The sequence below is a fragment of the Phytophthora sojae genome (genome assembly GCF_000149755.1).
Source record: "Phytophthora sojae unplaced genomic scaffold PHYSOscaffold_3, whole genome shotgun sequence".
Taxonomy (NCBI): Eukaryota; Oomycota; class Peronosporomycetes; order Peronosporales; family Peronosporaceae; genus Phytophthora; species Phytophthora sojae.
Genome location: NW_009258117.1, coordinates 8,030,177 through 8,053,489, shown reverse-complemented (window position 1 = coordinate 8,053,489; position 23,313 = coordinate 8,030,177). Strand labels below are relative to the sequence as shown.

General features: G+C 57.8%; 8 protein-coding genes across 8 annotated transcripts; 3 read left to right on the top strand and 5 right to left on the bottom strand.

The window, feature by feature from the left end:
* Positions 1-2,193: 2,193 nt before the first annotated feature.
* PHYSODRAFT_557759 (hypothetical protein) lies at positions 2,194-4,338 on the top strand (the record flags this gene model as incomplete). The annotated part of the gene is made up of 1 exon (XM_009526318.1): positions 2,194-4,338. Exon 1 carries the CDS (start codon positions 2,203-2,205, stop codon positions 4,336-4,338), a length of 2,136 nt encoding a protein of 711 aa, XP_009524613.1. The 5' UTR covers positions 2,194-2,202.
* Positions 4,339-4,462: 124 nt separating this feature from the next.
* Positions 4,463-7,209, top strand: PHYSODRAFT_354429 (hypothetical protein). The gene has a single exon (XM_009526317.1). It carries the CDS (start codon positions 5,395-5,397, stop codon positions 6,655-6,657), a length of 1,263 nt encoding a protein of 420 aa, XP_009524612.1. The 5' UTR covers positions 4,463-5,394; the 3' UTR covers positions 6,658-7,209.
* Positions 7,167-8,128, bottom strand: PHYSODRAFT_493303 (hypothetical protein; the record flags this gene model as incomplete). Its single annotated transcript, XM_009526316.1, has 3 exons — positions 7,167-7,253; positions 7,340-7,519; positions 7,610-8,128. The coding sequence occupies 3 exons, from the start codon at positions 8,126-8,128 to the stop codon at positions 7,167-7,169; spliced, it is 786 nt and encodes a 261-aa protein (XP_009524611.1).
* Positions 8,129-13,204: 5,076 nt separating this feature from the next.
* On the bottom strand, positions 13,205-14,702 carry PHYSODRAFT_557750 (Astacin, peptidase M12A family, neutral zinc metallopeptidase, Zn-binding site; the record flags this gene model as incomplete). The annotated part of the gene is made up of 1 exon (XM_009526315.1): positions 13,205-14,702. The coding sequence occupies exon 1, from the start codon at positions 14,378-14,380 to the stop codon at positions 13,205-13,207; it is 1,176 nt and encodes a 391-aa protein (XP_009524610.1). The 5' UTR covers positions 14,381-14,702.
* A 679-nt stretch (positions 14,703-15,381) lies between these two features.
* Positions 15,382-15,711, top strand: PHYSODRAFT_285673 (hypothetical protein). The gene has a single exon (XM_009526314.1). The coding sequence runs from the start codon at positions 15,388-15,390 to the stop codon at positions 15,577-15,579; it is 192 nt and encodes a 63-aa protein (XP_009524609.1). The 5' UTR covers positions 15,382-15,387; the 3' UTR covers positions 15,580-15,711.
* Positions 15,712-16,250: 539 nt separating this feature from the next.
* PHYSODRAFT_490114 (hypothetical protein) lies at positions 16,251-18,413 on the bottom strand (the record flags this gene model as incomplete). The annotated part of the gene is made up of 2 exons (XM_009526313.1): positions 16,251-16,758; positions 16,804-18,413. The coding sequence occupies 2 exons, from the start codon at positions 18,411-18,413 to the stop codon at positions 16,251-16,253; spliced, it is 2,118 nt and encodes a 705-aa protein (XP_009524608.1).
* Positions 18,414-18,712: 299 nt separating this feature from the next.
* PHYSODRAFT_329782 (hypothetical protein) lies at positions 18,713-19,772 on the bottom strand (the record flags this gene model as incomplete). Its single annotated transcript, XM_009526312.1, has 3 exons — positions 18,713-19,104; positions 19,149-19,210; positions 19,252-19,772. The coding sequence occupies 3 exons, from the start codon at positions 19,770-19,772 to the stop codon at positions 18,713-18,715; spliced, it is 975 nt and encodes a 324-aa protein (XP_009524607.1).
* Positions 19,773-20,258: 486 nt separating this feature from the next.
* PHYSODRAFT_345761 (hypothetical protein) lies at positions 20,259-22,901 on the bottom strand (the record flags this gene model as incomplete). Its single annotated transcript, XM_009526311.1, has 2 exons — positions 20,259-22,747; positions 22,824-22,901. 2 exons carry the CDS (start codon positions 22,899-22,901, stop codon positions 20,360-20,362), a joined length of 2,466 nt encoding a protein of 821 aa, XP_009524606.1. The 3' UTR covers positions 20,259-20,359.
* Between the last annotated feature and the right edge of the window lie 412 nt (positions 22,902-23,313).

The following is a 23,313-nucleotide window of genomic DNA, read 5'->3' as shown; positions in this document are numbered from 1 at the left end:
GGCATCTTTTGGGCGATCACCCTTCAGCGCGATAGCAATGAGCAAGCCGGCGGTCACCCACCATGCACCCTAAGTGTGCCCATGCCCTTTTCAGGGTCTCATCAACTTCAACTTACGCCAATTTCTAATGGTTAGAAAACCCTTTGGGCGCCTTACAAAACCCTTCACCAAAGGTCGCGCATAAAAGTTTAATCCCGGAGAATTGTTTGATGAGACCACTTTTTGGTCTCATCAAACAATTCTAATGCGACTCTTAACTAGCAACGTGATTAAACAAGTGACTGAACTCCACTATATTCGAAGGTCGCGTTCCAGCAACCGTTTTGGGGCGCATTAAACGCTTCGGTAATTTAAAATAAATTACGGATTAAACTGATCAAACGGTTTTATGTGGGGTTTGGAAGGCGCCCTTTAGGCCATTTAAAACTGATAAAAACGGTCATTAATCAGTTTGATTCGAATCAAATAACAAACTGACCATGCATACATTTGGGTCACCTGTTGTAGCGATGGAGTCGGTTGCGGTGGAACCAAGGTGACTGAACATCGGCATCCACTACAGGGGGAGGAGAAGGAGGATCAGACTACCGGTACTAGTATTTTTAACTTACGGTTTACAATATTGTCTTGAATGCCCTAAACCAGATTAGCAGCGCCGGAACCGATGGTGATCGCGGTGGCTGTGCGTAGCTGGCCTCGTGTCGAGGTGCCTCTTTTGGGGTCTACTGGAAAAGATCCAAACAGATTAATCGACGCGTTCCTTGTACGTTGTCAGCGGATTTCTTCGTTCATGGTTGGCTAGCGCTCGTAGTTGTAGTCCCGCTGCTTGAGAAGCAGCAGCACGACTTTCGATCGTGACTTGGCTGCGTTGATGCACCACTCGGTTTCTCTGCACTCCAGAGTCTGGAGCCACAATACCGTTTCGCAGACCGTACTTAGGACCCACCAAATTCGTTTACACTCTCGGTGGTGCCCCGCCGCTTCGTCGTGGAAGGCTTAGCTATAGATAAGTCGCTTACTGAGTTCTGATGTTTATGCAGGAAGCGATCTCGATGTACAGCTTGCGCCGAAGCCATAATCATGGGCGCTTGTGCGCTACCGCATGTATGTAGTTTGAAAATTACCCGTTCTACACGTACAGTAGTGAAGCCTCAGGAAGTTCCAGTCGTCGAGCAGTGCATGCTGCTACTGTATGCATGTTTTCCACGCAAATGCCATTGCTGCTATCAAGCATAATGCTGCATTATCTTAAAAAATCTGCAGAGCGGTTCTTACGAGCTGCGGATTATAACATTTAAAAATGTAAGGTTCTCAGTTTTCGGTGAATTTTGACACCGTTCCTTGTTTTCCTCCCGCAGTATCCATACCAGGAAGGATATGATTGCTGCCGTTTCTTAAAAAGCTTGCATACAGTAGCCTGTTTCCTTTCGTAGGAGCTGTAGTCACTATCCAGCAACAACCGCAAGTGGAAACCGTGCCGCAGATGTAGGCGCAACGAGGCTAAAATCCAGACTTCTACAAGTTTGTAGCTCGATTTAACAGCTAGGTTGCTGCGTTCTGGTAGATGCAGGACTCACCGAGTGCGACCGGCGTGCAAAGTACTGTAAAAACTGTAATTATAATATGCCCCATCCCTCTAATAGTGCCCCACCCCCGAACGTTTTCTGAAAGTTTAAGTTTGATTCTGAGTTTTTTTTTGGATTCCAACTCTTTTTATTATGATAAATTTAATGTTTGTAAAGGGCATTACCATTATCAGTGATTATTGTCAAATTTATTCTGTAAGCAGATTTTTAACGCTATTTGTTGTTGGCCATCCGTAGTGCCCCACTCCCTTTAATAGTGCCCCCTTGTAATAATGCCCCAGGTTGGGAGGGGGGGGGGACACTGCTGCAATACCCCACGGGGCATAATTACAGTTTTTACAGTAAGTTAAAAAAAGTTGATGTTGAAGCGCGCGATCTGTGTGGCATACACAACGCATCCTTTCATCCACATGCATTTTCCACAATCCCCCTGTCCGGGACGTATTGCCCCTCATTTCAGTATTCATCCATACTCTGATCAAGTCAAATTGTGGACCCCTTATGCCGGACAGCGGAGGGAGTGCCCCGCATCCAACCGGGTGTCTCCATTCCGAGCCGAGACGTCCGCTCCCTCGATCTCCCTCCCCCTGTAGCCACCGCTCTTAGCCCCCTCCTCATGGCGACGCTGGACAAGTCCGTGGCCGACATCGAGGTGTCGGCCGCCCTGCAGGCGCTGTCCATCTCGTACGAGAAGCACGAGCACCGCGAGCTGCCCACCACCGAGGACGTGATCGCCGAGCTGGGCCACCTGGCCGGCCTGTCCACCAAGAACCTGGTCTTCAAGGACAAGAAGGAGGGCCTGTTCCTCGTGACCGCGGCCCCCACCACCGTCGTGGACACCAAGAAGCTGGGCGCGCGCCTGCACGCGGCCGGCATCGGCGGCAAGAAGTGGAACCTGCGCTTCGCCACGGAGGAGGTGCTGGCCGAGTCGCTCAAGGTCACCAAGGGCTCGGTCTCGCCCCTGTGCGTCATGCACGACGCCAAGAACGAGGTGCGCCTCGTGCTGGACAAGGCGCTGGTGGACGCGGCCCAGGTCAACTGCCACCCGCTGCGCAACGACCAGACGTACTCGCTCAAGTCGGAGGACCTGCTCAAGTTCGTCAAGCACTACAACCACGAGCCCATCGTCGTGGACTTCGCGGCCCAGGCCGAGGAGCCCGCGGCCGCGCCGGCCGCCCCCAAGGCCCCTAAGGCCAAGAAGGAGGACAAGAAGAAGGTCGTCGAGCAGAAGGCCAACGAGGGCATGTCCGTCACCAAGAAGGACAACTTCGCCGACTGGTACACGGACGCCATCACCAAGTCGGGCATGATCGACTACTACGACGTCTCTGGCTGCTACATCCTGCGCCCCTACTCGTACGAGATCTGGGAGCGCGTGCAACAGTTCCTCGACCGCAACCTCAAGGCTATCGGCGTTAAGAACTGCTACTTCCCCATGTTCGTCACCAAGGACAAGCTCGAGCGCGAGAAGGAGCACCTGGAAGGCTTCGCCCCCGAGGTGGCCTGGGTCACCAAGTCGGGCAGCTCCGACATGAAGGACCCCATCGCCATCCGCCCCACGAGTGAGACCATCATGTACCCGGCCTTCAAGAACTGGATCCGCAGCCACCGCGACCTGCCCATGAAGCTCAACCAGTGGAACAACGTCGTGCGTTGGGAGTTCAAGAACCCCACACCCTTCATCCGCACGCGCGAGTTCCTGTGGCAGGAGGGCCACACGGCCCACGCCACCAAGGAGGAGGCCGACGAGGAGGTGCGCACCGTGCTGGACTTCTACGCCGCGTGTTACGAGGAGCTGCTGGCCGTGCCCATGGTCAAGGGCGTCAAGACCGAGAAGGAGAAATTCGCCGGCGCCGACTACACCACGACGATCGAGGGCTTCATCCCCTCGACGGGCCGTGGTATCCAGGCCGCCACGTCGCACATGCTCGGCCAGAACTTCGGCAAGATGTTCGGCATCTCGGCCGAGTACGAGGACGGCAAGAAGCTCATCCCGTGGCAGAACTCGTGGGGCTTCACCACCCGTTCGCTGGGTGTCATGATCATGGTGCATGGTGACGACAAGGGTCTGGTGCTGCCGCCCCGTGTGGCCCCCATCCAGGTTGTTGTGGTGCCGATCCCGTTCAAGAATCAGGACGAGGTTGAGGAGATCTTTGCCAAGGCCGACGAGATCGTTGCCAAGCTGACCGACGCCGGCGTGCGCATCGAGGCGGACAAGCGCCGTGTGTACACGCCCGGCTGGAAGTACAACCACTGGGAGCTCAAGGGTGTCCCGCTCCGTTTCGAGGTGGGCCCCAAGGATATCGCCAAGAAGCAGGTGCGCGTGGTGCGTCGTGACAACGGTGCCAAGGAGGACATCCCCGAGGCCGAGCTCGCCACCCGCATCCCGGCCCTGCTCGAGCAGATCCAGCAGGACATGCTGGAGCGCGCCACCGCTGAGCGCGACAGCCACATCCGCGAGGTGACGGAGTGGAAGGACTTCGTGCCGGCCCTCCAGGAAGGCTGCATGGTGCTGACCCCGTTCTGCAACGAGATCGAGTGGGAGGAGGTCGTGAAGACCAAAAGTCGCGAGGAGTCGCTGGCCCTCATGGGTCTGGTGGACGAGGCCGAGAACGCGGCTACGAGCGCTGCCGCCAAGACGCTGTGCATCCCGTACAAGAAGAACGACGAGACCCCGGTGGCCGCCGACGCCAAGTGCTTCATCAGTGGCAAGCCGGCCAAGTGCTGGGTGCTCTGGGGCCGCAGCTACTAGACAGGAGATGCGTGAGCAACAAGTGGCGGCGACAACTTGTGCAGAGCGGAGCGATGCTACGCTGTTCCGGGACGTCGGCGCCAGGTAGGAGCAGGGATGAATGGATGAGTTAGATATGCTGCCTAGAAATCACTGCCGTTGTTACCTTCCTTACCCATTTGTGTCGCCAAGCTTGTCGCTCCTTCATCCTGTCGTGCTTGATAAAAATAGTGAGCGCGTGAATCCCGAGCTCAAGCTAGCGCAAGATGAGCTTGCATTTCAACGTTGGTGCCTATCATTGGCAACGTGGCCCGCATGAAGCACACCGCAGTGAGCATCGCCGTCCACGGGCCGCTTCACTGTCTAGGCTGGATCCTCTTCGCCGTCCTCCTGTTGAACGCCGTGAAGAAGACCGATGCCTCCTCGTATGTGAACCCGTCACCTGAGGGCAACTCGTGGGCTCCGTGCGCGTTTGCCGCCGAGCAGATCGCCGCCGAGGGCAACGGGACCACGTACGGGTCGTGCTTGGCCTGCGACCCGACGAACTTCGAGTGTCCGCCCAAGTGCCAGTCCCTGATCGACGCCCTCTACAAGCAGTGCGACGGCGTATACGCGCCCCAGGACCAGTACTTCGACCCCGCACACACGCTCAACGGCTACTGGAACGACAACTTCGGCGTGCTGCGCGTCCAGGCCGCCCGTTGCGGCTGCAGTGACGCCCCGTGGCCGACACCATCGGTGGCATGGCTAGTATCCTGCACAGCAATGGCCACCGCGCTCATGTTGACTTGACCACGGGCCGGTCGATGTAGATGTTAGCAGCAGGAGGGCGATTGCGCTGTACACGTAGCATGCAACACGGCCGCATTCGCCTCAACACCCGTGCCTACGTTGAAGTTGCCTTTTTCTCTTCGTTTTTGTGAACGGCGTGGCAGATGGTCACGTCGATTCCACGTCGGATTTTAGCGATGACGTCCACAGGATCTGCCCGGCCGCGGGATCTTGTTGCCATTTCTGAACCAGAGGCCTCGCGCCCAAGTCAAGTCGCCTGCCCCGTCCTCGTAGTCTCCAATCCCAATGCTGCCGGCCAAGTCTCTCCGCCAGGCGTCGCGCCTGCTGCGCCCCCTGGGCGCGCGCAGCTTCGCGCTGGGGCAGCACATCGACGACTCCAAGTTCTCGGCCTTCTCGCTCAAGCTGTCGGACGAGCAGCGCGAGTTCCAGCAGCTGGCCCGCAAGTTCGCGCGCGAGGAGATGATCCCCAAGGAGAAGCACTACGACCAGACTATGGAGTACCCGCAGGAGATCTTCGAGAAGGCCTGGGAGCTAGGTCTCGTCAACACGCACGTGCCCGAGAAGTTCGGCGGCCTCGGCCTCGGCTCGCTGGACGGCTGCATCATCGGCGAGGAGCTGGCCTACGGCTGCACGGGCATGGCCACGGCCATGGAGGCCAACGGCCTGGCCACGGCCCCGCTGCTCGTGGCCGGCTCGGACGAGCAGAACCGCAAGTACCTGGGCCGCCTCGTGGAGGAGCCCGTGCAGGCCGCCTACTGCGTGACGGAGCCCGGTGCCGGCTCTGACGTGGCCGGCGCCAAGACGACAGCCGTCAAGAAGGGCGACAAGTGGGTCATCAACGGCTCCAAGATGTGGATCACCAACGGCGGCGTGGCCAAGTGGTACTTTGTGCTGGCCAAGACGGACGCCAACGCCAACGCCGGCTCGGCCTTCACGGGCTTCATCGTGGACGCCGACTCGCCCGGCATCACGGTCGGTCGCAAGGAGATCAACATTGGCCAGCGCTGCTCCGACACGCGCGGCATCACCTTCGAGGACGTGGTGGTGCCGGAGGAGAACGTGCTGGGCGACCCTGGCTACGGCTTCAAGATCGCCATGCAGGCCTTCGACATCACGCGTCCGCCCGTGGCCATCGGCGCCGTGGGGCTGGCGCGTCGTGCCTTCGACGAGGCCCGCAAGTACGCGCTCGAGCGCAAGACCATGGGCGTGCCTATTGCCATGCACCAGGCCATCCAGTTCATGCTGGCCGACATGGCCACGGGTATTGAGGCCGGCCGCCAGCTTACATACAAGGCCGCGTACGAGATCGACTGCGGCCGCAAGAACACCATGTACGCGTCGATGGCCAAGCGCTTCGCCGGTGACCACGCCAACAAGGTGGCCACGGATGCCATCCAGATCTTCGGCGGGGCCGGCTTCAACACCGAGTACCCGGTTGAGAAGCTCTTCCGCGACGCCAAGATCTACCAGATCTACGAGGGAACGTCTCAGATCCAGCGCATGATCATCGCCAAGGAGATGTTCTCCCGCCAGTCCATGGACCCTTAAGCTCGGCCAGCCACTCGAGGGGAGGCGTTGGCTGGCTGCGCTTCGGTGAGCCGTGCTGACGGTTTGATTAGGATGAATAAGGTCGTGGAAGAGCTCCAAAGATTTGCTACGGGCGTGATGATGCGCCTGTGAGTGATGCCTCAAGCATTCAAGAGAAGAGTCCTAGAGGCAGCTCGGCGCCCACGAACAAGAGCAGTAACCAAAGGCGCTGTGAACTGCATGCGTGAAGCTGCTGCATTGTTAATGTTAAAGAGACTGATATCTTCTGCACTTTGGTGGTGATGAACAAAAATCTGCATCGTGGACAGCGGTCGCTCGGGAGGGAGGGGATCCTGGCGAAGGCAAGTGAAAGTTGCTTGCTGGCTGAGGTCGATGGTCACCACTTGCGGTGTTGTTTGTTGTCTATGATGAGGTAGCTGGCGCGCTCTCTACGAGGCTTTACTAGCTTTCTGAAACTTTGCTTTGAAGGATTGCTGAAGGTTTGTTGTGGAGGGAAATTCTGGGGCCGACTACCACTCAAATGTCCGCGCTTCCCACTTGATCTCCGGTCGAGGGTGCTCGTCCTTCTCGGGGGTCTCCTCCTTCACCTCTCCCTGCTTGACCACCACCTGCTTGCCCTGCGTGACAAAAGCATCATGAGCCAATTGCGATCTGTATTGTAATAAAGATCGCGGAGACCTACCTCGTCGAGTGGCTGGTTGGTGCTCGTGGGGGACTCCTGCGCCTTGTCCTTCTGCGCCTCTAGCTGCTCCATCAACGCCTGGTTCTCGCGCGCCAGCGCTTCCCGCTCGCTCACCGCCTGCAGAAGATCGTGGCGCTTCTCCAGCTCCACCGCCAACTGCTTGAGCTGCATCATCTCGATCTGGAAATCGTGCACGAAAGCCCTCCGTCAGCGTGACATCTCTCATAACACACAGCGGCAGATGCCTCGTTAGCTAGCAAATGGACTCACCTTCTTCCGCTTGACAAATCGCCTCTGGGCTTCTCGGTGTTTCGCTCGTCGCTCTTCATCCGTGGCGCGCTTGGGCGTCGTGGCGCTTCCGGGCTTGGCAAAGGTGAAGGCCGGCGTGACGACTGCCGGTACGGGTGAGGGCTTGTCGCCCATCCTGTAGTGCGGTGACAGCGACCCACCGATCATTGGCCTGGGCAGACTCGGCGGCGGATACCGCAGGCGCGTAGCCCCCGGCGCCAACGGATCGTCGCGCGGGGCCGGCGGCAGCGGCGCGAACGTCGGGCGTGGCGCCTCGCTGTACGGGTAGCGGTAGCTGCTGCTGTCCTGGTCCTGCGGGAACTGCTGCTGCTGCTGGGACTGGTAGGGCGAGCTCTCGCTCGGGTACGCGGGCGGCCGCAGCGCGTCGTACGCCAGCGAGGTGCTGGCCGTCGTCGGCGCGGCCATGCTTGAGGCCGCGTACAGCGAGGGCGTCCAGCTCGGGCGTCCCTGTGTGTGGTGGTGGTGGTGCTCCATCAGCATCGAGGAGTCTGTGTGCTGGGCGCGCTGCTCGGGGTCGAGGACACGCAGCGGAGGTGGCCGATCCACGCGCGACTGGAAGTGCAACTGGAAGTTCGCGAGCGCAGATCAATCAAGGCTTGCCTGGAAGTAAGTGCGACCGCGTGCTGCGCCGGACTTGTCCTTGTTGTTGTTGTTGTTGCTCGGTGCAACGTGAGGAGCGCGAAGCAGCCAGCAACCGGATCCCGTCACGCCGCCTACGCACTGTCGAATTGGATGAGCTGATGGGATGTCAACTGCCCCGAGAATGGCTGGCGCGTCCGGGCCGAGGCCGAGCGACCAAAGTTGCTACAGCGCCAGCACCAGGGCCCGCGTCGCTCAAGGACACTTGCACTGGCTGGTGACAGCCGGTGTTGCCGTATCTCTTGCGGGCGCGACTGCCAACACGACCGCGTGATGACTATCTGCGACGTGGCATGAGACTGCGATCCGTCATGCTTCTGAAGTTCGCGACTAGTTGAGAAACCATACAAATCATAAGTAACTGGCGAATGCTTGTCAACGCGAGTGGAATAAAACTACCAAGAAGCATGTTGACGGCCGGGGGCGATGGTCTCTACTGCCTGGCGGATCTCTTGCACTGTTGGTAGTCGCCGGCCGAATGCTAACCAGCGCCAGGCGACTTGAGTTGCGCGAGGCGCAAAAGAACAAGGGCGCGGAGAAGAGGGCGAGGTCCCGTGCGCCACGCGCGTGTGCGCGGATCCATTCGGAAGGCGATTGGCGAAAGTCTCTGGCGGCTTGGCTGCTCGCTCCAGCCGTCGACTCCGCTTCAGCCTGCCTGCCTCCCCGCCTTCATCGTCTCGGCCACTGCTAATCGCCGATCCCCGGGGCTTTGGGGCCTTTCGGTAGCCGAGCTCTCTTGCAAAAGATGCAGGAGGAAGACAGCGGGCGCACCTGCCGCTGGCCGGGCTGTCCTCGTGTCCTTGGCGACGCGCTGGGGATTGCGAGTTTGTCTCACGAAGTCCGTCTGGAATCCCCGCGACAGCAGCGGGGCGGTACGCGCATGCTCGCTCGCTCGCTTGCTCTGGGCTCGCGGGCGCTGTTGGTGGCGATTCCTTCTGCCTTCGGTTTGTACATGTTGCTGGGCATGGTCAACTGCAACGGCGGCAACTTTCCGGTGGCTCGCTGCTTCAGAAAGTGTGACGGGGAGGATACGGGCGGCTGACTGACTCCTCTTCGAACACTTCCGTCAAATCTGCGTTATCAGGAAAGCGTTCGTCCAAGTGCCGCCGCCGTGTTTCCGTGCGTGCTGATTGCCCGCACAATCAGCGCTGCACTGGCCCCACATCAGCAGCGCCGCCAACGCGAGCGCTGTTAAATGGCCGCTGGCGCACTTGAAGGATGTGATTCAGCGGTGCGCACTGCAAAGCAAGGGAGAGCGTTGGATCCCCACCGAACTGGAGTCCTCAATTGTGTTCGACGGTTGCACCGAATACTGTGTACTTTGCCAGGGCTATTTCCGATAGTAGGTTTGTTCGCTTTCCACTGGGCAACAGGTTTTCTTCATAAAGAACGTTTGTGTGTAAGTATAGCTGCTCATCCAAAGTTGGATAAGAGCAGCCTACGTACTGACGACAGTAGAAAATTAAGCTAAGTTACATTGCTAGTGACAATGTTGGCATGTGAGTATAAAAGCTAACAACATGTATTATGCACTCACACGTGCAACAGGGCTATTAGCGCGCATCGGAAGGTCTCTACGTGTAGTACTGAGGCTTGCGCACTTTATAATAAGTAGCAACGAATCAATTTGACAAGCATTGTTTGACCAATACGCTAAACAGTCTTTTCGCTTGAGTTTCGTGACCATCATTGCGTTGAACGCGAATTGGGCTAAGCTTACCAAAAAAAACTGGGAAGGTTTTTGGGGTCACCCCAACAAGTTGAACAATTCTGGATTAGAATCGAGAAAACTAAAAGGATGTGGAGTATACTTAATGCACTCCCTGAGCGCCGCTTTGCAAACGCAACCACCTACGCGCACCAAACGCGCACACCACTCGCCCGCTCGAAAGTATAAACACATGAAATCTACCCTAATCGAACAGCAACTTACGTTGTGCAAGGAGATGAAAAGTAACCAAAGCTAACCTCTAGTTTTTAACTACTATATTAAGTCGAGGTTTTGGAACATTAGAGGCTTGGTCCAAAATATATTCCAGTAGATCGCGTTGCTCCACTGGACGACATTCCCAAATTTATCCTATTTCTATCCGATTTTTATCCAGATTTTTCATTTTCCAAAACGAGAAATATTTCAACAACTAAAAGTTCCTATTCACAGAATTTCAATTGAACTGCGCCGATAAGATTCCCCGGTAAGGTTAACTAAAGATTTCTGATAAGAAATTTTAGTTGTCGAAATATATTTCCTTTAGAATCGTCGAAATCTTGTTTAATCCAATAAAATCCACAGATAGATTACGGATAAATTTTCACCAAAAAACCTAGGATCGTGCGAAAGTCACAACAAAGCTGTCTAAAAGCTTACAACAAAGCTGTCTAAAAGCTTTGTTGTGACTTTCGCACGATCCTAGGTTCAGAGATGTCTTTCACGTGAACGCACGTGTCTACCTTACTTAAAATTATTAGACGGTAGCCGAAAACAAAATAACTGAAACATCACCTCAAACCAACACTGATTATCTTGGACACCATGCCATCGTTCCTAATAACGCGGAACCTGTTCAACATGAATCCAATCAGTTGCGCCATTGCGCATTCAGGATGATCGTACAGTAAAGTGATCGCTAATTGAATAGAGTTTCTACTTCGATACCACAGACAAAGAGCACAATTATGATCGTTTGATACTGATAGAAAGATATAGTTCAAAACAATCAATTTTAGTTATACCTGCACTTCGATACGTACGACCTACGGGCATCTCCTGCGCCTGCTTCGCAGCCGCAGCAGCTGCCCGGCCGCACCGCTATTGATAAAAGGACGACCGATTTTCAAAGCAAAACCGAAACACAAACGTGAGATCTGTCTACGACTCGTCCAGACTGCAAATGCTCTTCTCGCTTTGTCAAACTCGGCCACCTCCATCATTCTCGAGATGTCGAGAGCACTCGGTCAATCGACATCAATGTAAACTGACTGGAAAACCTATTACCGGCTCGTCACCAGTTTGAAGGGACAGCGCCCGAATTAATCCTGTTTGGGCTGGTCCCGGCGATTTTGAATTTTCGGGGTTTTCCGGAACGCTATCAGCACTTCGTCGCTTCCTATCCCAGTATAACCCGGAGTTATTCCAGATAAATATCGTCTGGACCAGTTCGGTAATTTATACGACTTCCGGTGCGGGTCAATCACGTGTAGCAAAACGATGCAAACAAATACAAGTAGGCGATAGTTAGTCGGGTTTTCCTGATGCAAATGGTATTCCTGACTAGCATCACATCCACTATCACACTCTTGGTACAAGAATAGAAACTGGTGACAGTTGCAGCCTGCAACAAACGCCCCTTCGCCCCTGGCATGTTTGGTTCGCAGCTACACCAAGCCTGCAGGGACCGAAGGCTCCAGCAACATGCCCATGTCCTTGTGCCTTCATTGCGAAATGAAGACGATGCGCTTTCTACTTTCTCCAAGTATCACGCCAGCAATTGAGTTGATCGGATCAACTTGATCCCTTTTAGCGGTAGGTACCGTAAGATCAATCCTTGAAGTTCATGATCACAACACTGTATGCCGAGCTTTATAACGAAAAGAATCATGCATGAGCACAAATGCAATACACTCGGCGACAGGTTATATCGGCCACCCTCGTTTGTGTCCGCAACTTTGCCAATCTTTCGAGTTGGCGCTCGCTATTTAGATATGTTGGAGCTTTGATTGGTAGAAAACCGCTACATGTGTTACCCTCGGGAATTCCCAGCCTATCAGGTGGCTGCCATACAACTATGTGATTTTGGCACTGCGCCAAGTATAATCAGCCACCCCGAGGCATACAAAATGCAAGTATAAATATACTGGAATGATTCTAACAAAACACATGTTGCCCCCGATTTGCATGTCTGCGTTGCCGTGGCTTGCACGTTCGGCGCTCTTGTGGCCGACAGCGGTCGATATGTTGCCTCTCTTGCCTTCAGGAAGGCTCCCTAAAGTATATGCTTTATGTGGTAGCTGGCGTTGACGTGCAAGCTCGGTGTGGCGGCTTCCACATGTCCGCGGAAGTCACCAACCCCATTTTCCGTCGTTTTACATACATAGGCAGCTGAAACTCGGCACCATGCTAAAGCTCGTCGAGCGAGCCACTTCAGAACACATCCTGCAATGCCCAATTGCTTCATCGCATTAACTGGTATTCATATGAACTAGGTCAACGTTTATTAGCTGGATAATGAAGTTTGTTCGCCTGCTGCGGCCTCTCCACTTCATCATCTCCACCCACCGCCATGCAAATCGGGGGCAACATGTGTTTTGTTAGAATCATTCCAGTATATTTATACTTGCATTTTGTATGCCTCGGGGTGGCTGATTATACTTGGCGCAGTGCCAAAATCACATAGTTGTATGGCAGCCACCTGATAGGCTGGGAATTCGCGAGGGTAACACATGTAGCGGTTTTCTACCAATCAAAGCTCCAACATATCTAAATAGCGAGCGCCAACTCGAAAGATTGGCAAAGTTGCGGACACAAACGAGGGTGGCCGATATAACCTGTCGCCGAGTGTAGATGTATTGTGAATTCCGGCCAAATTTGCTGAATCGGGTCGGTTTTGGGGCCCCTGCCCAACTGACCAATACAAACATCAAGTCATTTGCCGAATCGCCGGCCAACAAACATATGGTTCTGTGCCCGCATGCCAAGCCCAATCCGTACTTAGCCACCCCGATCGAAAAATTAGAGTAGAACTCACAATACACGATGATGAGCATCCAAAACTTGCACTACTTTTCAGTTTATTACTCTTCATGGACCGAGTTTACAGGAAACGAAGCAGATACTCGACTCGGAACGCTTTCTAGCTCACACTACACACAACAAGTAGCTCTTTTCTCGCTCACCTCACATCCATTGGCACGCTACACTCACTTGCCAATCTTGGACTCTTTCACCGTCCAGGCCGCCAACTGGTACAGTTCGTTGATGGCGCCCAGGTCTCCGGAACTCAGGTATTTCCGCTGGCCGATGGCTTCGGTCGCCGTCGTGTTGCACACCGCCTTGGTAATGTCCGTGCAGTTGTCATCGTCGTTCAGGTTGCAGAATGTCGTGCCCTCCTTCACACAGTCCTCGGTGACCGAGTCGCTGCAGTAGTTGGGCTGGCAGAAGCCGTACGTCATGGGGTAGTGCATGACGCTGTCCAGGTCGTACGGGCCGCCGACACTCAGGTCGCGGATGGTCATCTCGGACCAGATGCTTTGGTCGATGTCGTCCCAGAAGACGCCGATGGTGCGCTTCGGGTGCTGGTGCTCGTGGTACATTCCGAGCGAGTGGCCGATCTCGTGCATGGCCGACCCGTAGACGGTCTTGAGGTCGTCGTCCACCTCGAAGCAGCGGTCGGCCAGGTTCATGGTCTGTGCGCCCTCGTCCGTGATGCCGATGCTGGAGTTGCAGTCGCGGCCGCTGGACGGGTGCTTGAAGTCCACCCAGTTGGCGCACGAGTCGCAGTACGACAAGCTCTCCTTCTCGCACGTGGCCGTGGTCACGAATCGCACGTTCGTGCTCTCCTCGTACTTGCCCATGGCCTCGTAGATGTACTCCTTCTGAGTCGAGTTAAACGGGTAGTCCTCGTTGAGCTGGTAGCATACGACGCCGTCGTCCCAGATGCGCTGCGTGGACACCACCACCAGCGAGAGACGGCGGCGGCCATCCTCCTCGTCCTGGCCGCTGGCGACCTGCTGCTTGTTCTTCTCCTCGTGCTCACGGTACGCGGTCTCCTCGTCGATCCGCTGCTGGAAGTTGTCCTTCGGACACGCCACCTGCGTGGCCTTGTCGTGCACGCGCTCGATGAGGTAGCACCCGGCCTGGCCGTTCGAGCAGGCCACGTACGAGTCCTCGCCGTAGTACTTCATGCTGCGGTGGCGCAGCGTCACGCCGTTCACCTCGCAGTCCTTGCTGCTGGTCGTAGCGGAGCTGCTGGCCTCATTGGCTTGGGCCGAGCTCTTGAACACCTTGATGTGCACGGACGTCTCCTGCTCCGCGGCCACGATGGCCAGCGTCACCAGCAGCGCCATCACTCCGGAGCACCGAATCCAGCCCGCCATGCCTGTCTAGAGGTTGTGTGATTGATGTCGAGGCGCCGAAAAGTGCCAATGGATCGGACGAGTGCTTCTCGTGCTTGTAGAGGACTGTAGCTGGATGGATAGCTTGTCAACCGCGTGCCTCGACTTGAGTCCGGTCGGGATACTCCTCACCTATCGAGGTAAGGTAAGGTAGGGGCCTTGACTGGGTGCTGGTCGGCCGCGCCTTTGCCTTGTTCCGTTAGAGAGCTAGCGTTTGGCAAGTGGCCGTCGAGATGTGATCGAGTGCGTGTGCCCACTTGAGTAGTTGTCGCGCGCTCGAAGAGGAGGCTGCCTTAGCCTTTCCGTAGAGTCCCCGTCGAGGCCACACACAAATGGCATAGCTCACGACCGGGAACCTTGAACGCGTCCACATGCTCGCGGACAGAGGCGGCCGAGCGTCCGCACATGGCAATGGCGACTTGGATGGGGAGTCCGGCGTAATGATCCGACCAGCGACCAGCGAATCATGTTGGCATACTGAAGGCAAGTGTTGGAGAGTCAGATCAGGTCCGTCCGGCTTTACATCTGCCGGAGCGGAACGATGTGGTCATGTCCGGCTGGGCGCCGACGTCGCTCGCTCGAGCCTTTACTCGGGTATCCATCGCCCAGGTTATCGGGTCTCTCCTCTGCGCGCGGCAGGACATCGTCTTCCGCTCTTGCTGGGCGGCTGGGAGCACTTCGCAACTCAATCGCACGATCCTCACCTTCGCGCTTCGCTCCCGGCCGGGGTGGAGTGTCTCGCATTCGCTTCGCCTCGCGCCGCTGCCGAACTATCCGTGTCGCGGAGACGAGAACGTAACACATACAAGCGTCTTGAAGAGCTACAGCACACTACTTACAGCCGAAAGATGAACTCTCGGTCCATGAACGTGCTGGCCGTGGCCGTGACGCTGCTGGCCGCGTGCTGCGCGCTGGCGCTGGGCGGCTCCTACACGTACCCGGAGTGCGCGGCCAACGGCAAGGGCTGCTGCGACTTCGGCACGGGCTCCATGCGCAACCGCGGCTACATCGTCGTGCAGCTCGAGGGCGACGACATGGTGGTCACCTGCTCCAACGGCAAGCTGCGCTGTTCGTACGAGAACCCGAACAAGAAGGCCAGCTACGAGGCCGCCGAGAACGTCACCTGCCCTGGTAAGACCGCACCAACTACTGACCATCTCCTTGCTATTGTTTCAATGTAAGGGCTAACTCGTGCTTTGCTTCTAGACTTCGCCTCGATGATGGAGTCGCGCTCGGAGATCACGTACCTGGACGGCGTCAAGCCCTCCAAGACCGCCACGGACGGCGAGTCGGCGGCCGGCACGGTGAAGGCTGCGGATATTTCGGATTAAACTATCCGCTTGGAAAAAAAAAAACTTTTTTCAAGGAGATCGCTCGCTTCTCCTGTGCGTTCGTCGCCTTTTCATCGTGTCCAATTGTAGTGAGTCCATCCATTCTGTAAGGAGAACGAGCAGGTCTGCCAAGCCGCAGTCATTAGAAAGAGAACACTAATCGTTAAGTACAACTACAGAATGCTGTCTGATGAATGGTCTTCACCTTACCGTTGTTTACAGCTCGGCAGTAGCCTCCTTGGCTTCAAACTTTGCCACCAACTAAGTCTCATCAGTAAGGTCCTCAAGTGCATGTGCAGTAGATACGATAAACATCATCAAACAATTTATTCTGTGTCTCGAAGCACTTTGCAACGAGTTAAGTGGGGATATACCACGGATGACATTCACGATGTCAAGTTAAATAGCAGACGCGTTTGCTTCCTTCCAGTTGAGGGCACTCCCCCATCCGAAGCTGCTGCACGCGTAGAGGAGGACGTCTTCCTTCGAACGCCCTCCGATCTGGTTAATCAACTGGGCACTTAGATCCATTCGTAGACGCGAGCGTGCTGCGGCTGGTCGTCGTAGTCCGACAAGTTCGACGACATGCGGCCACGCTTAATAGGGGCGCCAAACTCGTCGTAGCCCGTGGCGCGCCAACCGGCTGGCATGTGGTTATCGTGGTCGTCCGCAAACTTCGTCGACCTGCGCGAAGAGTTGGACTTGCCGGACGTCATGCGAGGGCCAGCCGAAGCCGAGGCCCAGCCCTTGAAGGCGCTGCGTCGAGACTGCGACGAAGACGAGCTGCGACGAGAAGAAGAAGACGAGCTGCTGCGCGAGGAGTTGCTCACACGGGATCGTCCGCTGCCGCTGTGGACGCGGTGCATCGGGTTCGAGCGACGCGGCGGGTAGTTGCTCAATCGAGGCTGCTCGATGGGCTTGGCGGGGGCCGGAGCAGGCACGCGCTGCGGGCCAACACGCTGGATGTCGGGCTCCGGAGTCGGGCTGTCCTGGCGCTCTCCGCTGCCTGAGCTCGTGGTGCTGTTACTGCTGGTGCTGCCGCTCTTGTTCTTGCTGTCGGAAGACGCAATGGACTCGAGCTTCTGTTCGGCGAAGCTGCTACTCCTGCTGATCTGGACGTGGCTGCTGCTCAGCTCGCTAGTCCGGAAGGAACCGTTCGTGCCGTCGAAGAAGGAGGCGCTCAACTCCCTACTCATGTCCTCCTTCGGGTCGTACGAGCCCTTGCCTCTGTGCAGCAGTGAGCGCGTTCTGCTCTGCTTCCTGACCGGGCCCTGGCTCATACTCAAGTTGTTAATTGGCTGCGGCCGGCTGACGCCCATGGTCGCATTGAAGTCCGGGCGAAGGTCCAGATTAGCGCTTCCACGCACAGCACGACGAACGCCGATAACACTCCTGGCCAGCGGCTTGGTGTCGTGGTCAAACAGCATCTCGTCGTCCTCCAGGCGGCGTCTCCGGGCCGGGTCCCGCGTAGCGAAGCGCTCGTTAGCGCGCACCTTGGTGTCCTGCATCGGGTTCGGAGGCAGCTCGCCGGCGGCCTCGGCCGTAGCGAACAGGATGGAGTCGCGTTGTCTGCTGTAGCTGCGTCCGATGCGCGTGATCTTCTGCAGAGTGCCGCCCAGGCCCGACGCGAGGGACGACATCTTGGACACCCGCGTCCGGTTCACCAGACGCTTGTTGCGCTGGTAGCAGAGGCCGCAGAGCTTCCAGTTCTGGAACGACGTAGTAGACAAACACGAGGAGCACACGAAGATGCCACACACATTGCACAGGTGCTTCTTCTTCCTCGAGAAGAAGCCGAGCGCGCGCTGGCAGGTCTGGCACTTGCGCTCGCGGTTCGAGCGCGACGTGATGATGCCGAAGCGCGAGGTCTTGGTGGACGCGGCGATGGCGGCGTCTCCGCTGGTCGCGGCGTAGTTCTCCACGAGCTGTCGATACCTGATGGACAGGCTGTAGGCGTCGTGCAGGCTGGAGAAGGCGCCGTAGAAGGGCTCGGCGCACTTGGTGAGCTCGACGTCGAGCCAGAGCTGCATCTTGAGGATGCCACGGTGGCTGGTCTCGGCCAGCACGAGCAGCATGGCGTGGATGGCGCCGCGGTGGACCTGCAGCTGCGCGTGGTGGCTATTGGCGCTGCGCATCTCGAACTCGCGCGCGGGCACGTCCACGGAGCGCAGCATCTTGAAGATGAATTTGTGGCCCGTCACGGGGTGCACGCCGCGGCCGACGGTCTCCATGAGCAGGAACTCCTCGGCGTGGCGCTCGTCCAGCATCGACCGGTACTTGACGTGCTTGAGCCCGATGTAGCGGTAGGGCGTCTCCTTGGTGCGCGGCACGAGCGAGTCCAGCACGCGCGCGTCCAGCAGCAGGTCGGCGCCGAAGAGCTCGCTCTCCACGCGCCGGTAGCTGCTCGTGTCGTCCGCGTGCAGCGCGCGCATGGCGTCCTGCAGCGTGCCGATCACGGCCTGGCAGCTGGCCGCCGTGGAGCGCCGGCGCCCGCCGCAGTCGCGCGTGTGCACGTAGGGGCTGACGTTGATGGGGGGGCGCGAGGCCGCGCGCTCCCAGCTGGCCGACACGGAGGGCGAGGCCGTGCGGCTGAAGAAGTTGCTCTGCAGCACGTGGGCCACGCAGTTGGCGTTGTCCTGCAGCAGCGCCTGCGCGCTGGCCTCCGCCGCGGACTGGTGGCGCATGTGAGAGCGGGGGCTATACTACCACGCTGGACGTGGTGGTGGTGGGGGGGGTGGACGAAGTGGCTTGGCCGCGACTGCGCTTCGACCCGAATGATATGGGCCCCGGCGGAGTGCGCGCAACGGAGTCGTCGGTCGAGTGAGGCCCGGCAAACGCAGCCCCCGGCGGGCGAAATGGAGCGCGTCCGCGAACCGTGCCTGCACTGCAGCTCCGGGGCGCCCCATCGGGGAAGATGCATCAGGTGCTGGACAGGACAGAGTTCAGCTAGAAGTAGCTAATCAAATGAAGTAGGTTGGATCACTTATGTAGGGGGAAATTGGTTCAATCTACTTGAATAGGTTAGATACTCCGTCGGCGGCCATCCGGCGGCCGCGATCCCACGAACATCCCACTCCGACTCGACAACATGCACTTCCAGCAGAGACTGCCGGAAGCGGGGGCCCGTTGCATACATTTGCGGCGTCTCCATCAAAATACCCGCTTCCGGCGACTGGGCATTAGTATTTTTTGCGTCTGAGATCGGGTCGTAGTCGCCGCGGTGGGAAGCCGAAGCTCTTCCTTCTTGGCTGCCGCGCGCCACGCTGGACGGCGCCGCAATGCCGCCGCGGTGTCGCCATCCATCCGGAGCCCGCGGCGACGCCGTCGTTGAGTTTCGGTGCGGTCCTTTCCCGTTGCTACTTCGCCGCGGTGGATCTTGTCCACCAGCTCGCCGTCTTCGTAGTTTAGTACATACGTACGTGTAGAGCTATCCTGGTACACGGCCTGAGGGCCGTGATCCAGCGAGCGAGCCGCGGCAGCGCTACGCGCACTGCAACAACGGCTCTGAATACACGGACCCACCCAGATGGGCACGGCACGCCGCCACGCTGGCTGCTCCCGCCCTCGGCGTCGCTCAATCGGTCAGTCAGGTCGGAGCTTATTCGACCGGCTTTGGCCCGAGCCGGAGTCCCCGTCTTCTTGTCTGCGCGGACGGAATTCCGACTTGCGACTTTGGGCCGGCGGAGCCACAGACCGAGTCGCACGTGGCTGCCACTTGGCTCCGCGGAGCGGCCGAGGCGGTACAGTGCAGCCATCGCACTTTCCTGCGGCGCCGACCCGACCTGACCCCGGACTCCGGGGCCCGGAGCTCGCAGTGATGCCCAACAGTCAACACCAGTCGGTCTCAGCTGACGCCTAGAGCTCCTTCTCAGCGCTGCTACAGAGGCTCGGGTGAGCATCAAGCGCCTTGCGTCATGTGCTTTTTGGTGTGGGGGCAGCGGTGCCGCAGCAGCCGACACCAGGATGGGGCACCCTATGACCGCGACACCCATTTCACTGGTAAGAACACTCGCATTACGAACTGCAGCTTGCGCGCTCTCCATATTCGAACGAGCCGCTCGTCAAGCGATGTGAGGTCTTCTCAATCGAGCGGGGAGGCTAAGTTAACCTCCGCGCGCAGGGCCGATGGCATCGAGTCGTTGCCATTCCGGACAGCCGAGTCTGACCGAGTCAGATGAGTCAAGCGCTGATCAGGAGCGACCGAGGTCACATGCACATGCCGAAGAGCAGCTTTCTCCAGGCGAGACCGCGCGGACGGGTCGGTCCATGTACCAGTGAGTAACTTCAAGCTACAGCGCGAACTACATCGGCTGCTGCTCACAACTGTCTCGGGCGCCAGGAATGCTGGACGACGAGTGTATCACCTCATTGACCCATGTGGACATTGGTGCCCGCCAGAAGGTCGCTAGTATTCACAGGCTCAACTATGTGGACGCCGCTGCTTGTTGCTGGCAGCAACAACTTTCGCAGGCGAATGCCTCGAAGCCATGGGATCCAGTAGATACTTGCTTCGAAAGCAGGAAAGCAAGTAGAAGTACAAAATATACATTTGAGCACGTTGTCGCCCTCACTGCCGCCCGCAGATTCTACTTGCCAATTGAAGGCAACGCCGGCGTACTCTACAACGCAGCTAGCACTCGGACGGTAGCTGCTTGCGCAGCACCTGCTGGCTCATGGTTAGCAGTCTGCGCGCGTCGTACCTCTCGGCGAAATCCTCGCACACCCGTAGCGAATCCTCATCCAACTGCGGCAGCAGCTCCACGAGCTGCAGTTCGCACCGACTGGCCAAGACGGTGAGCCCCAGCAAGCTCGCGCCGACATACAAGTCCATCATGTCGCTGGGCTCCAGTCTGGCGCTCAGTAGCTCGAAGCAGCCCGTGTAGATCCACAGCAACAGCCCCTTGAATGCCTCTAGCGATACTCCGTCCCGGTGCATGTAGTGAAGAGGAATCTCGTGCACCGCCCGGCTAGTCGAGGCTTCTGCTCCTTTATCGGAACTGCTGGCTGCCTGTGCCGTCTTGCCCTCGCTGAATCCGCCCATGAACATCGTGCGGAAGTACTCGACTTGCGATAGCACCGCCTTGTGCGCCGGCAGTCGCTCGAACGTCTCGGGCTCTGCATCCTCCACGGGCCACAGGAACACCACATCCGCATTTTCCTCGGAGAGCACTTTGCTCTTCATGTCCCCTCCAAACTGCTGCGCTTCGGAGCTGGCTGGCTCCGTCCCAGTAAGATACTGATCCCTGCGCTGGAAGGAGGGTGGCGGCAGCGAAGCAAGACGTTCCTTGCGCCACGTATCCAAACACTGGACGACGAGTGCGTCACAACAGACACGGCTTGCGAACTGGCCCAATGCCTTCCGCTTGTGGCTAACAACATCGAGGCGGTTGGTGTACAAGAACGTCAAGAACGCCCGAAACACTTGAGCGTCCACATCCTGGAACTCGTCCACCTGGAAGCATTCTTGTTTTTCCCTGTTGTTGCTGTCTCCTCCGCTAGTGTGAGCCTCTTCATCATCGGTCTTGGCAACATTATCGAGCACACGCAGTAGGCCTCGGATGTAGCTGCTGCGCGCGCATATGACAACCCGGTGAGCTTTGATGCGCTCAATCTTCGTAGGGCCGCCCACGACGAACACCAGGTCGGCGAAATCACCGTTAGCAAGTACACGATCGTAGCTCAGTGAATAATGAGCCCCACGTGGCCGCACTGCCACCGCACAGTGGTTTGAACCAGCGCCCACTGCAACCGCAACGTTATCTTTCAAGCCGAACACTCGCTGGGGGTGCACTGAGTGCTGGTACTTGCCGTTTCCGAGCACACCGAAGGCGTTCCAACCCCATGACATCACAGACCCGTCGCGCGTCAAGGCGAACGTTGAATGCGAACTACAGCAGGCACTGACAGCCTTGATACGAGGATCGTTAGCTAGAGCCTGCTGCACTCTCGGGAAGAAATAGTGCGCGTGATGCTGCAGGTCGTAGAACGTCTCGCCTGCGCCGTGCTGGCCGTACTCGCTGTGGCCCCACGTGTACACCTTGCCGTCATCCGTGACACCCACACTGTGGTGGCTGCCAGCGGCGACCGACACTGCGGGGCGGGCCAACTTGACCTCCTCCGGCAGCCAGGAAATGTTGATCCCCGTGCCCAGCTGCCCGAGCACACCGAGTCCCCACGAGAAGCATACTCCAGACCGTGACTTCGGGTCGTCTTCATCCAGCGTCGTCTCCTCCGAGCCCACGATCCTAGAGCATGCAAGCGAGTGCTGCTGTCCACAGGCAATGTGCTCAATAAAGTACCCTTCGAGCGCTCGGATGCGCTGGAACTCGGCCGAGTTGCGTCTCGATCCGAGTCCGAGCTGGCCGTTGTCGTTGTAGCCGCAGCTAAACACCGCGCCGTCGCTCGTCGTGACCAGCGAGTGAGCAAAGCCCGCGGCGATGTTCGTCACCACGAGCCTCGACAGCGGGCCGGTGCACAGCCGCGGAGTCATGCACGGCGCGCGAACCGTCTGCACCTTGACGCTATCACTGGCATCCCCCGCGTCCTCGTACACCTGCATGGAGTCGCGCACCAATCGGGCCATGATGCTGTCGTCCATGTGGCGGCGCAGCTCCTCCCTGGACCGGGCCCGCTGCGCGCGCCGCAGCTCCTCGCTGGATAGCCCAGCCAGCTCAACCGTGGCCCGGTCCGAGGCGTCGGTGGCCGCGCCGTCCTCACCATACAGCACCTTGGCCACAGGCAATAGACCCCACATAAACACGTCGCCCGAGACCGTAAGGGCCAGCGAGTGCGACTCGCCGCACGAGATCTTAGTCACGAGCTGGCCGGCCAGCTCGCCGCCGACTCGTCGCGGCAGGGCGACGGCGCTGGCCACTCCGGCCACGTCGCCCAGACCCAGTTGGCCCTCTCGACCGCGGCCCCAGGCGAACACCTGGCCGAACTCGTTGAGGGCCAGCGAGTGGCGCTCGCCGGCCGAGAAGTCCACGATCACCTCGTCGCGCAGAGCCTCCACTTGGCGCTAGGGGGATGAGGACAGAGGAGAGGTTTGTTGGCGTTTGGGTGAGGGATACGGGGTAAGTAGTATGGGGACGCACCATCTCGAAGACTTCCTTGTCGGTCACATCGAGCCCGAGCTGCTGCGAGTTGTTGTGGCCCCACACGTAGAGCGCCATGGGGCTTGGAAAAGTGAGACTGACGTTCGCTCGAAAAATGAAAGAGGGTACATGTAACCGGAGTTCTTTCGCTTCTGATTGGTCCAGAGGTCTGATTCTGTACCCTTAGTCAGATGCGTTGAAGTTGCAGCAAAACAAGACTGCGAGAAGAACGCAATGGGCAAAGAGCGAAGAACGAGACGAGATAAAATGAAGAAGGAGAAGGAGGAGGAGACCCCTGCAGCTCCACCGGCGGATCAAGCATCGACCCAGCCCAACCGAGTATCAAGCGTTAAGGTGCTGCAAGCAGCCAGCAACACTCGCTTTCACGCGCCCACCAAGCTCGTGCTATCCATACCTCGTTGTAGCCGGTGATGTCGACTGTGCCAGGCAATTTTTCGCTCATGAAGTTATTGGCCTCGCGCAAGTGCTG